Source organism: Anabas testudineus, chromosome 2 (genome assembly GCF_900324465.2).
Source record: "Anabas testudineus chromosome 2, fAnaTes1.2, whole genome shotgun sequence".
Classification (NCBI taxonomy): Eukaryota; Metazoa; Chordata; class Actinopteri; order Anabantiformes; family Anabantidae; genus Anabas; species Anabas testudineus.
The window spans coordinates 26,803,869-26,818,071 of NC_046611.1; the positions used below are offsets into that span (position 1 = coordinate 26,803,869).

Consider the following 14,203-nt stretch of genomic DNA (forward strand, 5'->3'; position numbering starts at 1 on the left):
TAGTAGCACGTACACATATAGTTTAAGCAGCATATTCAGCTCAGTACAGTTTGAAGAGCAAATACTGCTACGTTTTTCACTTACAACAAGATTCTGCACACTTCATAGTAGTTTAAGGAAGTCCATATACTGAGTTCTGGGGTCTTTTACAACCTGTTTTAAGAGGCTTCATGAGTTAAGTTATGACATTAGTCCACAATCAAAGATCTTGGGTCCCTCGCTCTCTCACTTTCTTGACCCTTTTATACTGGCTTCACAGCTTAAGGTGTGACATTAGTTCATAATCTAGCTCTCTCTCAATCTCTCTCTCAGCACCTTCATACGAACTTCAAAGTCCATCATACAGCATCAGTCTATAATCACAGATCTGTGGTCAGATTACCCTGCTCGCACAGCTAACCTTTAACATGAGAAGGATGAAAACCCAGCTAACCCTGAATCAGTGGTTGGGGCTAGGCTGGGCCCTGCCTGGCCCTCATAAAAGCTTCATAAGGCTTCATAGGGGCTTCCTTTGGCTTTGTTGGGGGATTCGTACGGGCTAAGGTGCTCCCGAGAGACGTCCCAAAGCCTCCCAGGACTCCTTCTCTCTCTTTGTGAAGTTTCATGGGCTTGCAACACTGCTGTTGGGTATAAGCCAAAAGGTGCAAGCGCACAGCCGCACACCGTCATGCACACAAATACACCACAAGAAAAAAAAAGTATGCACACAACAGTGAACACTTACAAAGGTAAAGACTAACACACACACACACATTGAATCTAAAACTCACACACATACACCCCAACACACTCCCCTCTTGCTCTCTCCTCTCCGCTTTATTTACAATCCTCTGGCAGTGGTACAAGGGCCCGGGGCTATAACACACGGCACCTAATGCTCAAACTGCCAGGTAATCTCATGTCTGACATCCCCCTTTGATAGAAACTGATCAATAGACTCTTGTAAAGGAGTCATTTTCTCTGATGTTTCCACCAACCACTTCTCTCTATCTCTATCTCTCTCTCCCCCACTCTCTCTCTCTTTTCTCCCCCTTCTCTTTTATTAGCCATACATTTATAATTCATATTTCAGCAGGGCTGAGTTTGATCTGAGGCAAAGGGGGACTTCTTTGTGTAATAAAGAACAATGGTGGTGAAATGATGGGGAGAAATGCCAGTGTTTGCTGCTGGTTCCGGTGAACAACAGTTTTGGGGATCGATAGAGTGTGAAATGGGATTATAGCTAGTAATAGAGGTGAATTGGAGGAGAGAGGCCTGTGCATGTGTGCGTCCAGGGATCCAGATTGGATAGCAGCACACAAACACACATACATATGCACATGCTTGTACACATACACACACAATAATGATTTCATCATCTTTAGGCAAATGCACATCAGCAACACAGAGGGGTGGTAATATCACATTTCTGTTTTTGTGGAAGTGTGGAAATATGGATATTGTGTTTTTGTTTATGCGGTTATTTCATTTGTTGTCACACTGCATCGCATTTATTTCCCATTATGGCCAACTTTCACATGCATCTTACATCTTATTTAAGATGTAGGACAGAAGTATCAGTCATAATTTAAATATCAGAATTCACTGGCTGATGAATGAAACCTTCTCCACTAAACAATTAACAAGGCATTTGGATTATACCACACACAATTTTGAAACCAATCAGTGAAACAATCATTAATTGTCGGCAAAATTCTACTGATTATCTGTTTAAACAAAATGTTCTCTTATGAACTAGTTCAAATCACTTGCATAAATGAGTGTTACAATGTCTACACCAGTGTGTACTCTTAGCAGCATATGCAGTTTATTTGGTTTTGTCAGGACATCTATTGAGCCGTGAACCATACAGAAAACGCATGCTGTCGAGGAGTGACATTAAATGTGACACATACAGTCACACGCCAAGTTTAAGGACTTTCTTTCCTCTTCTTTTTAATCACTCCTTTTTCCCCCTTCTCTTCATAGTCTCCTGTCACAGTCTGATTGAATCCAGCTGCCTTCAGACGCTTCAATCTCATCTATATGACACTTCCCTGGTTCCCAACTCATCGTCCTATCCTTGCTTTCTTTGACATTCCCTCTGTTTGACCAAAGAGGCCTTTCAATACAATATCCATCACATCATCATCCCTGCAACAGTTATAAACAAAAAAAAAATGAATAAAATGCTCAACACATATTCATTTAGACATTAGCTCTAAAAATGATATGACAATTGTTGCTTTTTAAAGCTGATTTTGGTGCCTTATTATTTATCAGATGAGTAATTCAGTCATTTTAAAGAAAGTTAAACACACACACACACACACACACAAATACTGGACCTTGACCTTATACATCATGTGACATAGAAAATACAGCAATATAGCATACATTAAAACAAACATCTTAAAAAGATCATAATGGTGAATACTGTCTTGTAGTGAGCATCCGCCACTCCAGCTTGTTTCTTCCTCATTATCTAATACCTCTCTGCATATAGTAACCTGTTCATTTTTACAATCCACTCCACCTTCGAGCAGATCTGTTATCATGCAGTAAAAAGAATCTTCGCTACTCGAGACAATGTTTTCAAAATACAGAAAGAACCTCGACAGAGGCTTCATGTTAATAAAAAGGCCTTTTGTTCATGACAGTAATTTCTCAAGCTGACTCCTCACCCACTCTATTCAGGCCACTGCTATATCCAGGTAAACAATGCCTCCTTTGTTATAATAATGCATCTTGATTCTTCTTAAGTCATTACAATAGGCTCTACATTGCTGGATTGTATTTGCTGAAGGTAAAAGCTGAATAATATGTGGTTTTGTGTGGAGCCTAGAGTTGAGGGAATATGTTTTGATCGCAGACAAAGGCCAAGCTACACAGCAATGTCCTTCTGTCTCTATCTTGTTAATGAGCAGTGTTCACCGAGCAAGCCAGCCACTGTCTACCACAGAGAGAGACCTCAGATTCATCTCTCTGCGGACAATAGGTGATTGTATGTGTGTGTGTGTGTGTGTGTGTATTTGTACCTCTGAGAGCGAGTGTGTATGTGCTAATTAAAGCAGTGGGAGTTGGGTGAAACGGCTATGTGCATGTGTATGTGAGGTGTTTGCCTGGCATGACCGTAGATGTGTACGTTAATTCTTAATGAGACATTTCTGTGCTCAGAGAGACCCAGCTATCACCATTCCTGCACTGACACATTACTACAAAGGCCACTGTCAGGCGCACGCAGACACGCATGCACAGGCACATAAACCAGATCATTACCATACAGCCAAAGCAGTATGCCATTAAATCAAACCCCTATCTACAGGGTGTGTGTATGTGTGTGTGTCAGAGTTGCGTGCAGGCGGCTAGCAACCGAATCACCACATTGCTGTGCCACAAATGGCTAATTTGAGCTAACTGATTGAGCTAACAGCAGTGTGGCTTGTTCTGCAACGAAAGGCAGGGACACTGTATAGATCCTCTAGAATGTGGCAAGCAAATGTTTATAGTCAGCGAATATTAAAAGCAGGATAACAAGAAGATCACAGTAAACAGAGGTAATATATCAACTTGTTTAAATATAAAAAAAAATATGTTGTTATGTTATGTTTTATTTGCAGGTCCAGGTACAAAAGCTGGTTGTACTGGTCATCAGCCAAAAGCAGGTTAATGTCAGTATAGTATTTATGTTATGAATAAACAAGCACAATCTATATGTACATGTATATGAGTTTTTACTTAGAAAGATGGATGAACAAAATAAAATATAAGTAACTGGTGAGTTAACTGAGTGATTGTTACCTGTCACTTGGTGCTTGCCGCGTAGTTCCTCTAGCTCTTGGCTCAGCTGCCTGATGCAAGTGCTCAGACTCTGGTTATCTCTGATAGCACTCCTCAACTTCTTCTCCTCCTTCTGTAACATGTCCTGAAGTCTTTTCACCTCTTCTCTCTGTACATTTACCTCACTGCTCCTCCTTAAAACTTCCTGTCGGGCTTCCTTCAGCTCCTCCTCTGACTGCCTGAGGAGATCCATGTGAACCTGCAGCATAAGAAAAGGTCCAACACCAAATCAATGACTTTCTCTTTAGTGTGTGATATTTAATGCCCTGTTCAGATCATGGATCTTACAAAGGATTGTAAACTTTATCTTGAGTGACCCCTTTCTATTAGATTTTCAGTCACTGCTTGGATTTTCATTTATCCAAGCTGGTATAATGAATTTGTTATCAATGTATTTTTAAAGAAGAAAAATACAATAAAAGTTACTTTTTTCCTGCAATAATCTTTCACTATTAGAAGAACTCAGCCAAGGTGACAAAGTATTTGTTCAAAGCTCTGAAAAACTGTGTTTTATATATACACAGTTAAGTCCTACATTTACATTTGGCCGATGCTTTTATCCAAAGAGACTTACGGGTAAGCGTAAAGAAGTCTTGCCCAAGGACCCCTACTGGAGGTAGGCCACAGTCGGGATTCAAACCCCAGTCTCCTGCATGGAGTGCGCCAATCTTACCACTACACTATCCAGCCACCCATGTTCTACACGTTATACAAGTAGTCTGGATTCATAATCCATTTCCTTCTATGGCAAAGATTCTCCATTTATCCATTAGCTATACCCACATAAACTCTAGAGGGCTGTGCCTGTCCCAGCTGGCAACAGGTGGACTACACTCGCAGTAGTACACTCGCAGTTCATCACAGACTGTGATAACACACACCATTCACACTCACATTCTCACCTGTGGGCAACTTAGGGTTGTGAATTAACTTAACCTGCATGCCTTTGGGAGGAAACCCAGGAAGGCACTGGGAGAACATGCAAAGTCCAGATAGAAAGAAACAAGTCAGTTAGTAGGGTAGAGCCAAGATCCTTCTTGCCTAGAGGCAAACCACTGCGGACAGAGTTTCCTTATGTACAATTCTGCATGTACATGTATGATTGTGAGGACAAATGTTGATTTACATATATGATCTTGGTAAGCATGACATGTGTAGTGTGCAAAGTCAAATGTTCCCACTTTGATCTACACATACAAGGCTACACACATAAACACACATATATGCACAACGTGTCTATAACTGCCAGCAATTTTGGCACTCTGCCAGGCTACAGTCACCACTTTGAGTAATTTGAATATTTAGTGTCCCATTGAGCTCTTAATTGGAGTCAATTTTACCAGCCTTGGCACCGTTTGGTGCTTTAATTAATGGCGAGGCAATTTGTTTCTGCCAAGTAATCATGGGACAATCACAAGTGGTGGATGTGTGGTGCTGATGAAGACGGGTGGAGTACTCCTCGTTGGGAACTTGAATTGAATCCCTAGATCATGTTCCTGTTGTGGGAATTATTTGCAGGTAACAATAAAAGATAATGGACCAGATCCTCTGAATTCAAAAGCAGAGAGAAAAAAGACAAATAATGTGTCTCTCTCATTTAGAGGACAGTTCAGCAGATATGCCTTACATACCTTTTGAGTATCTGCCAGCTCAAGTTCTAGGCGTCCTACTTCCTTTTTTAGATGTGACACTTCCTGTTCCAGCTGGCTGCGATTGCTCAGGTATACATGGTGGGATGCAGAAAGAGTTTGCTTCAGACCTGCTGTTTCCTTGGTTCTATGGGTAAAACAGAAAAAAACGACAGGCCAGTCTCAATTGCTCTGTCAGGAATACCAATAAACACAATAAAAGGCCAAATGTAATCATATATCAGATTCAATAAATTAAAGAAATAATTTAAATTGATTTTCCATGCAATATATAGTATGCTACTATGTGCCAGTTGGTAAGCTGACTGTTAAGAGAAAGAGATAGAGTAGGGGGTGGAGGCAGATGGGAAGGGCATGAGAGGAGAGACAAGGACAGGAACCAGGATCAGCAGAGGAGAATGAGAGTTTTATAGACTCTGTTATTACTGTCTCTCCAGCTCTGACTTCATCTGAAGAATAGCTTTTTCACACTCTGCAAGGCGCTCCACCTGCTCAGTACAGCGCTGAAAAGAAACATAAAAAATGTGGAAGCTGGTATGTAGATGTGTTCTTTTGTTCATGTATTTGAATTAACTATAGGATTAAATCTGAATACAAATGTATTAGTGTTTTTTTATTTGTTACATACAAAAATTACGAGTTTTCCATAGTCTTAATGTATAAGAAATTACAATCTATAACCTCACCTTCTGTAGCTGCTGACTGTGAACTGCCAGTCTGAGGTACTCGTCATCAGAATGAGAATGACTGTGCTGATATAGCTGTAAGTCACGATCCAACATCAGTTTCTGTGAGCAGAGAGAACAAGTGAAATATGTAGAGAGAAAAATATATTTGCTGTTCTAAAATGATTTAGCTATACACAGAAAACCAAGTTGCAAACAACATAAAACAGAAACTAAAATAATAATTAGAAAAACCGCGATCGATTTTATTGCAAATGCAAAAGGATGCATTTTAGGGTTAGCTGAGCCCAACATTGGCATGAGAGAGAGAATTAGCAGGACGTGAAGCTCCATAAGAACCCCTAACCTCTTGATAGGTGCCTCACAATCAAAGTCATTAGCGAGTGTAATAAAGGGCCAGAGATACAGCCATTCTTCAACAGCCTAACTCTTTTATAACCAACAGATTAAAGTTGATTGGATTAAAATGACATTCTGCCCGTCTGACCTTGGCGGCAGCAGTTAAGATCATCCAAATTAAATTTCTCCGTAATAAAGATGATTCATTTGTTGCCTGACGTAGTAAATATAAAACACAGAGAAAAAGGAGAAAAGATTAAGTGACACACGCCACTGAACACATGCACAAGCGCATACTTACATAGACATGGACATATGCATGTGTACACTGACACACACACACACACACACACACACACAAAGCAATATGCCCATGCATGTGCTCAGACAATATTAATGAAGCAGGCAAGCACCTGGATGCACACACAGGAACAAAGAAAGGCATTTGAGTTAACCCTGACACAATCCACATCTTCTTGTTGAGGACCCAGGAAAGGTCCAATAAAAACTACATACAAACAATATGATTATTGAAATAAGACTGATACCATATTTTGAGATGAAAAACTACCCTGCAGTGGTACTAAAGATCCCAACATCGTCATGGTCATTAATAGAAGATTGATTATTGCATCAAGATTTTAAAAGGAATCAACCTGTAGAATAAGGTATGTTACTTTCACGTGTTATATACACCTTTGTACCTTTGTATATGGAAAATTGCGATTGATAAAAATGCATAGTGGAAAAAAATGGTGATACTTTTACTGAGATAAATGACAGCTTTTGCTCTGTATGTGTTCCTGCCTGTGTCTACCTCAGCTAACATGTACATATGTGTTCTGACTTCCTGTTTGAGTGTGTCCACCTGCTCCTGCAGGGATCCCATCAGATTCTTCAAGTGCTCCACTTTGTGCTGAATGTCCCTCAGCAGGCTCTGATTGGCCTGGAGCTCATCTGTCAACTGGTCAAGTGCCTCCTGTGAGCTCTCCCACTGGCCAACCTTTTCCTGGTACCGCCGCCCCAGCCAACTCTTCTTTCCCAGGAAGAGTTGCTAACTGGGACTACCTTCCCTAACTTTAAACAAAGTGAACAGGGTGGTGGTGGAAGTTTTTTACCCACAGCTCTAAAGTACACTCAACAAAATTAATTAAATATGCCTGGAGCAAATAGAAGTTTAATATACAGATGTATTGTACAGCACCTGTTGATGTGAATAACATAGTTCCTCTTTCAAATGTTCAACTTGCCCTTTAACTCTATGCACCTAGTGTCTTTCTGCTCCTAGGCTTGCAAAATGGCATTATTCAGCTCCTCCCTTGGCTCTTTTAAGCTGCTGATTCGTTGAAAATAAGTGATGAATACAGCACTGGGAAGGCTTAATGTATGGATAAACAAAGAAGAATAAATACTGAATACTAGAAATGTTTAAACTATTACAGCAACAGCCAACATTATTATTATCACAACACTACAAACAGTGGAACAGGATACTTTACATGGTGCTTTGTTGTGACTAAACGTGTCTTAATATACACATGCTAGTTTGTCTAACATGGTGCAATATACTGCACTGCTCCACAGTAACCTTAGTCATAATGAAAAGGAAACCTAGCAAGTGAAACCACGCTTAATCCTGGTGCTACACTAGGAATCCTACCACAGCTCACCTTTCAAGGGGAGAGGTTGAGAAAGTTAAACCCGCTCTAACACTCATCTTGAGTTCATCCACATTAATCCCGCTGTAATCTGGATCAGAACATGAGGGTTTACAACTAATGACAGCCAACTAGTTAGATTTCAGTGGTTCACTGCAGCTTGGTTTAACCAGGGATTAACTGAGCCCATCTAAGACTAATACTTGGTAGAAGGTAGCATGACTGAGTAGAAAAATTGCTCATGCAAAGGAAGAAAGCGAAGGAGAGGAGAGGAGAGAAGAGAAGAGAAGAGGAGAGGAGATTGTGTAGGCGTGGACTATTTAAAACCATTGACTCAGCCCATGTAACGCTTGAATCTAATAGCAAATGTTTTACCCAAGGTTACTCAATGTAATAGTTTTAAAGTCTCGCTATGAAGCACACTCAGTACTTTAGACTGTGTGTGTGTGTGTCATTTGCCAACTTTACCTAGTAGACCTCTCTGTATTGCGTTGTTCCCATCTGTCATTCTTTCCATTTAGTGTATCAACTTCATCAGAGTCCAAATGCAATTGGTGGATCTATCATTTCTTTCTGTTGCTGGATGAAAGGCCTAGTAACAAGGCTTAATGGGAACAGCATGTCTTTCTTGTGACCATAATAAGTAGCTTGTGCTTTAGAGAAACAAATAACATTCATTAAACATGATAGAAAACACATCGCTTTGACCCTCATGATCTGACGAACCTCTTTTGGCCTTCCATTTGAGTATTCATGACTGTTACATGACCGCCCAAGTGAACCCTCGGTTGATAATAACTTTATTCTCCTCTCCGTTTGTTGAATATCGTCTTTGTTTCCCATTGGGAAACACAGAAGAGGTTGACAAACAGAGGGTTCATCTTGTCTTGTTTGGTAATTTATTGTTTGATATAGATGGCGATACATGTATGTTGACTGCAAAGCTTGTCTACTGTGAATGGCTCTGTTTGTTGATCTTGTCAGACACAGACTACTTGATTGTCTACTATTATTTAGATCACTCGCACTCAGATGAATAAATGCATGATTCTTCTTTTAATGCTCACATTACATTGTTTTGTTGGATTGCTGCTCATCTGATTAACACTGAATGCACAAAAGACCTGCCTTCCACACCTAAACTGTCCTTGAATTAAGTGACCTCTGATTTCTCCTCCTGCAGCCTGCTTTGTATTTGGCTGAGTTCAGATGTGTTCTGCTTCATTCGGCTGTGAAGCATGACTCTTTTCTAGCGTTTCGCATTAATCTTGTGATGCTGTTTCGCAGCTTCCATGTCAGAGTTCAACTGATCTATAGATTTCGCCTGTGGGGGAGGTGTACATGGGTGAGGAGAGGAGAGAATTCTTCCCTACCTGTTGCTGACTAGTGTGAAGCTGATCATGTAGCTCCTGTTGCTCTTTCTCCTTCTGGTCTTTAAGGTGCTCGATATCTCTGATCTTCTTGCTTAACTGACGTGCCTCTTCCTGGTGTCCTCTGACCTTATGGTTTAAATGTCTCACCTCACTCTCCAGTGCTGCCACCTGAGCAAAAAGAAAGAGAAAGAGAGGAAAACTAAAAAGAATGGAAATGGAACAACTTTATGTAGGCATACAGAGCGCAAACAGACAGATAGAAAAGACAGCGAGGGGGCGGCAGTAGCCTAAAATGAGGGAAAAAGCCTTGAGTCAGAGAGTTTCCCAGTTTAGTCTCCGGATCAGCTGGGAAATTGTGGACACAGCAGACATGAATGAGTAACAATTCCCCTTTCCTTTGCTCCAACTTTTGAGGAGTCTTTGAGAACGGTGCTACCAAGGTGCTCCCATTGCTCAAATGGAGCTGCCTGGTAGCCAACAGTAGAAGAGTGTTGCTAGTTTGGGCACTTCCCTCGAGTGGATGTGTGCAACTCTGTGGGTGTAAAGCAGGGCATTGTTGAAACAAAGAACAAGGGTGCACACTCAACCTAGCCGCTGCATATGAAAGGAAAAAAATAGTAAGACTGGTTTAATACTCTTGTACTAGTACTACCTAGAATTGAATTTAAGCTCTGAAACAAAACCCAGAAAACCGAAACACTTGCAAATGCGTGAACATATTTCACACCAAACATGGATTAGAGAAGCTAAATCAGCATCAGTAAAAGGGACATGATCTTTTAAAATTGAGTATTGTTCAGCAATATCTCTCATAACTGCATCAGTCAAGAATAACGTGAACATATCCACAAATCACACACAAAATAACCAGAAATGCAGTCATTAAAAGCACTGACCAGGACACATAAAAATGCAAATCAACATACAATAGACAGAAACGAGTCACCACACCTGCTCCTGTGTCCCTTGATGCTTTTGTACAGCGGCCTTCATCTCTGCTCGTAGCTGCAAAATTAATTGATCTCTGCTTCGCACCTAAGCACACAGAAAACATAGTTTTAGTCCATTATGCTTCTTTAGTTAAAGATTTTGCTGCGTAGCTATGACCTACACACATGCACAAACACATGAACACATGTAGAGACAGAGAGATGGACCTCCAGGTGCGACGTGTGGAGTTTCTCATGGCTCAGAGCCAAGTCTTCCTCCAGTCTCTCTCTGGTCTGGTTAAGGTGGACACACTCTCTGCTCTGGCTGTCCATCTTGACCTTCAGCTCATCCCTCTCCTCACACAGTTTCTCCAAATCCTTCTCTCTCCTGAGCAACTGGGAAACACATACAATGAAATCGGGACACTCAGTCGATATGATGCTGTTTAACCTGACTTCACAACATCCACATTAGAATGACAAAATAAATTAAAATGTAATTTAAGTAGCACTCTGAGAGGTTAAAGCAATGTTGTTAATCTTGGATAAAACAAGTCACTCAGCATTTACTAAGAGTCAATATACAAATCTGTAATTCAAATGATTCAAATTTAAATTGACATTATTTGAAACATTAGGCATGAACTAAATGTTATTTTTTCAAATGTAACATGAATAATGAAGCTCTTGTTTTTACCTCTTTCTGACAATCAAAGAGCTGCTTCTTACTCTCTGTGAGTTCCTTCACCAGCGCACACATCTTTATCTCTCTCTTCTGTATCTAGAAGACAAAAAAAAAAAAAGTCCTCATGCTGTGAGTTTTTAAACTGCAAAAGCGCAGATGCTCTGTTTGATGATGTTTCGATAATGTAACATTATGTTAAGGATCAAACCTCGTGTCACTGGCAACACGAACTGTATCTCAGAAAAAAGGGGAACTTAGGTCATTGTTTACATAACTAGAGATAAAATATAGTTGTAATAGATGTGGTGGTGGGAAAGGTTGTTTTGAGTATACAGTATGTCTGACAAATGCTTGTGTTTGTCTGTTTCCTAGGTGACCTTCACTAATTACCCACTTCAGTTACATGCCAAATATGTGTGCTTTCATGTGGGTGCAATTCCTAACAAGTTGGCTGGGGAAAATGTTTTTGACATTTTTAGCTCCTCTATCTGTGTTCGCTGAGTCTGTTTTTTGTCAAGCGTTTTTTATTTTTTTCTGTTTGAGGTCAGTCGCCGTGGCCAGGTATCTGCCATTATGTGCCGTCCATTTTAGAGAAAAATGGGTTCCTGGCATATTTGGGGACATTTCTGGCTTCTGCTTAGGATTTTTTAGGATGTTCAAAATTTCCTTCAAACTCTTAGAAGCTGAAATGACAACTAGATCACCACAGATAAATAGTAAGGTCTGGCATTTGGGGTCCAAGTGCATTTGGTAATTTCATCTACAGAAACTGAAAAACTCAGCAACATCAATGATAACGAAGAAACTGTTCTTTTCAGTGTGACTTTGCACATTTACTACTGGTTTACACTTTAAATGCAGTTTCCACTGCTGTCCTTCATGCTGAACTGAGTCAAATATTCACCCTCTCCTACTCCATCCCTCCCCACCTTCTGCCTGTCCTGCATGATCCAGGGATTGTTTTGACCAGAGTTGAGGGCTCGTTTGTAACTGTCCAAGGGGATTGATGGAGTTAACTTGGCTCTTTGAACTCTCAACTCTGGCCGTCAGCAGCCAGGCTTACTAAACGTGCCAAACCTGAGCTGTGGCAGAGAGAGAGAGAGAGAGAGAGAGAAAATACCTCATACACACCTCTATACATGCCCTGGACAGGAATAATACAGGTGGTGTTCTGCATTCCATAGATACCAGATAAAATAGTTGCAAAACACATTGATGCACACAGAAAAATGACCAGAGTATTTTTGCCATCTTACAAATGCAAGTCATTCAGCAAATACAACACTTGCTTCTTGACAATTTTTAAATCTCAGCTTGATTTATCTTTGGGTGTGTGTGTGTGTGTGTGCACGAATTCCCAATGTGAGTGTGTGATAGGCAGAATGGATGTTGATAAACACTGGAGGATGTCGTGTCAAAACAGACAACTTGTCAAAACGACGCGCTAACTAGGTCAATCACAAAGTTTAAGGAGAAACTTTGGAGTGGTGCTTTGGTTTATGCATATCTCTACGTGGATGTCTATGCGTGTGTGATAAGCTCCTGAACAAATCTGCAGGAGGGGACCTCCAATATCGAAGGTATTTTTAAATCAATGAGCTCTTAAGTGTATCTCAGTCTCAATGTGTTCACACATACGCACGCACACAAGACTCAGATAGAATCCCTACTGACAGGCAATGACAAGATAAAGAGAGGGAGGGAAAAAAGAGGGGGGGAGAGGAGGACAGGAGGGGGAGAAATATTATTTGAACAGTTGGGGGTGGGGTGGCGGCGGTGGTGGGGGAGTGTAAGGAAGAAGTGGCAAGGCAAGAAAAGAAATGAGCAATAAGTAAGATCAAGATAGAAAGCGGGGAAAGAGAAGAATCAGTAAGCCATTCTGTAGGGCTGTAAAGCATTGTGAGAAGGACCAGTGTTTGTCCTAGTCCAACCCTGGAGGCGTGAACCACCCTCCACTACACCATTCTTTCACTGCCTCTCCTCCCCTGTTCCCTGTCCTGTGGACTTTTATGACCTGAGCATTTAGCAGAAGACCCTCCAGAGAACTATCCATGTGACTTGTTTTTTGGTCGTGGGGAGACGAAGCAGATCATCTCTGAGAAAAGGCCCATTGTCATGTTAATGACTTTACCACTTTCAAGTTCCCCAGTGGGGACGTTTGGACCCAGTATAACACTTAAAACATATGGTAGGACTATTTTAACATGTGGCATTTGTATGATGGTGATCAGTGAGATGTACAGATCCACTAATAGACGTCGAGTAAAAGTGGATACAGAGAAAAATAGACTACAGGATTAAAAAAGACATCATAAAGAATTTTATACAAAAGAAGCGAGCATGTTTTTATGTAGTGGATTTCCATAGTCATTTTTCTGTTTCTTTAGTTGTTAGGTAGATTCTAGCAGAAATATTGGCCCAAGCTCAAAAAACAGCAGTGGAGGGTTGGCCTCCATGTCAGACCAGTGCTGCTTCTTCTCTGATCCCAGTTCCCAGATCTAAAAAAAAAAAGTTTGTGAAATACTCTTTGTCATTCTCTACAGAAAAGGCAAACTGCTATCCTATTCTTCTGAGAAAAGAATCCTAAGTGAGAGGGGGTGAGAGCGAGAGGGAGAGTGAATCAGCAGAGTACATTTCAGATGAAGGGGAGAGTGTTTGTTCAGCTGTGCTAATGTTAGGACATTTAGAGCTGCAGAGGAAAATACTTAATATAAAGTTCTCTCACTTTCACTTACATTCAATGGGAAGCAGGCACGCTCATTCTCCTCAACACACACCTACCACCACCACTCTCCATACAATGATGGAATGAAGTGTGCATGAATGAATGCATGAAGTAACTGTGTGCATGTCTATGTGTGGGTGTGTGTGGGGGTGAGGGTGAGGGTAGGGTGGGGGGGAGACAGAGAAGGAGTTAGTAATAGATCAGAGAAAAAAGCCGTTGTGGTCCACAAAGCGGAGCCAGATGTTGAGTAGAAACCAGATCTCTGGACACTGTGTAATGGTCCATCCGTTGACTTTACCAATCCAAACATGAAAGACACAAACTTACACACACAAACACA

The 14,203-nt window shown here is 40.9% G+C and overlaps 1 protein-coding gene across 2 annotated transcripts in view; it reads right to left on the reverse strand.

Moving 5' to 3' along the window:
• The window catches only part of LOC113163135 (myosin-2 heavy chain-like), an 81,876-nt gene that overhangs the window by 22,393 nt on the left and 45,280 nt on the right, over window positions 1-14,203 (reverse strand). For both annotated transcript variants that reach the window (XM_026361491.1, XM_026361490.1), the window contains exons 9-16: window positions 11,151-11,234; window positions 10,682-10,849; window positions 10,476-10,559; window positions 9,525-9,692; window positions 6,155-6,256; window positions 5,895-5,971; window positions 5,451-5,595; window positions 3,781-4,018 (exon numbers count right to left, since the gene is read on the reverse strand). In XM_026361491.1, the coding sequence (XP_026217276.1) occupies window positions 3,781-4,018; window positions 5,451-5,595; window positions 5,895-5,971; window positions 6,155-6,256; window positions 9,525-9,692; window positions 10,476-10,559; window positions 10,682-10,849; window positions 11,151-11,234 (1,066 nt within the window). The remainder of the gene's footprint in view (window positions 1-3,780; window positions 4,019-5,450; window positions 5,596-5,894; window positions 5,972-6,154; window positions 6,257-9,524; window positions 9,693-10,475; window positions 10,560-10,681; window positions 10,850-11,150; window positions 11,235-14,203) is intronic.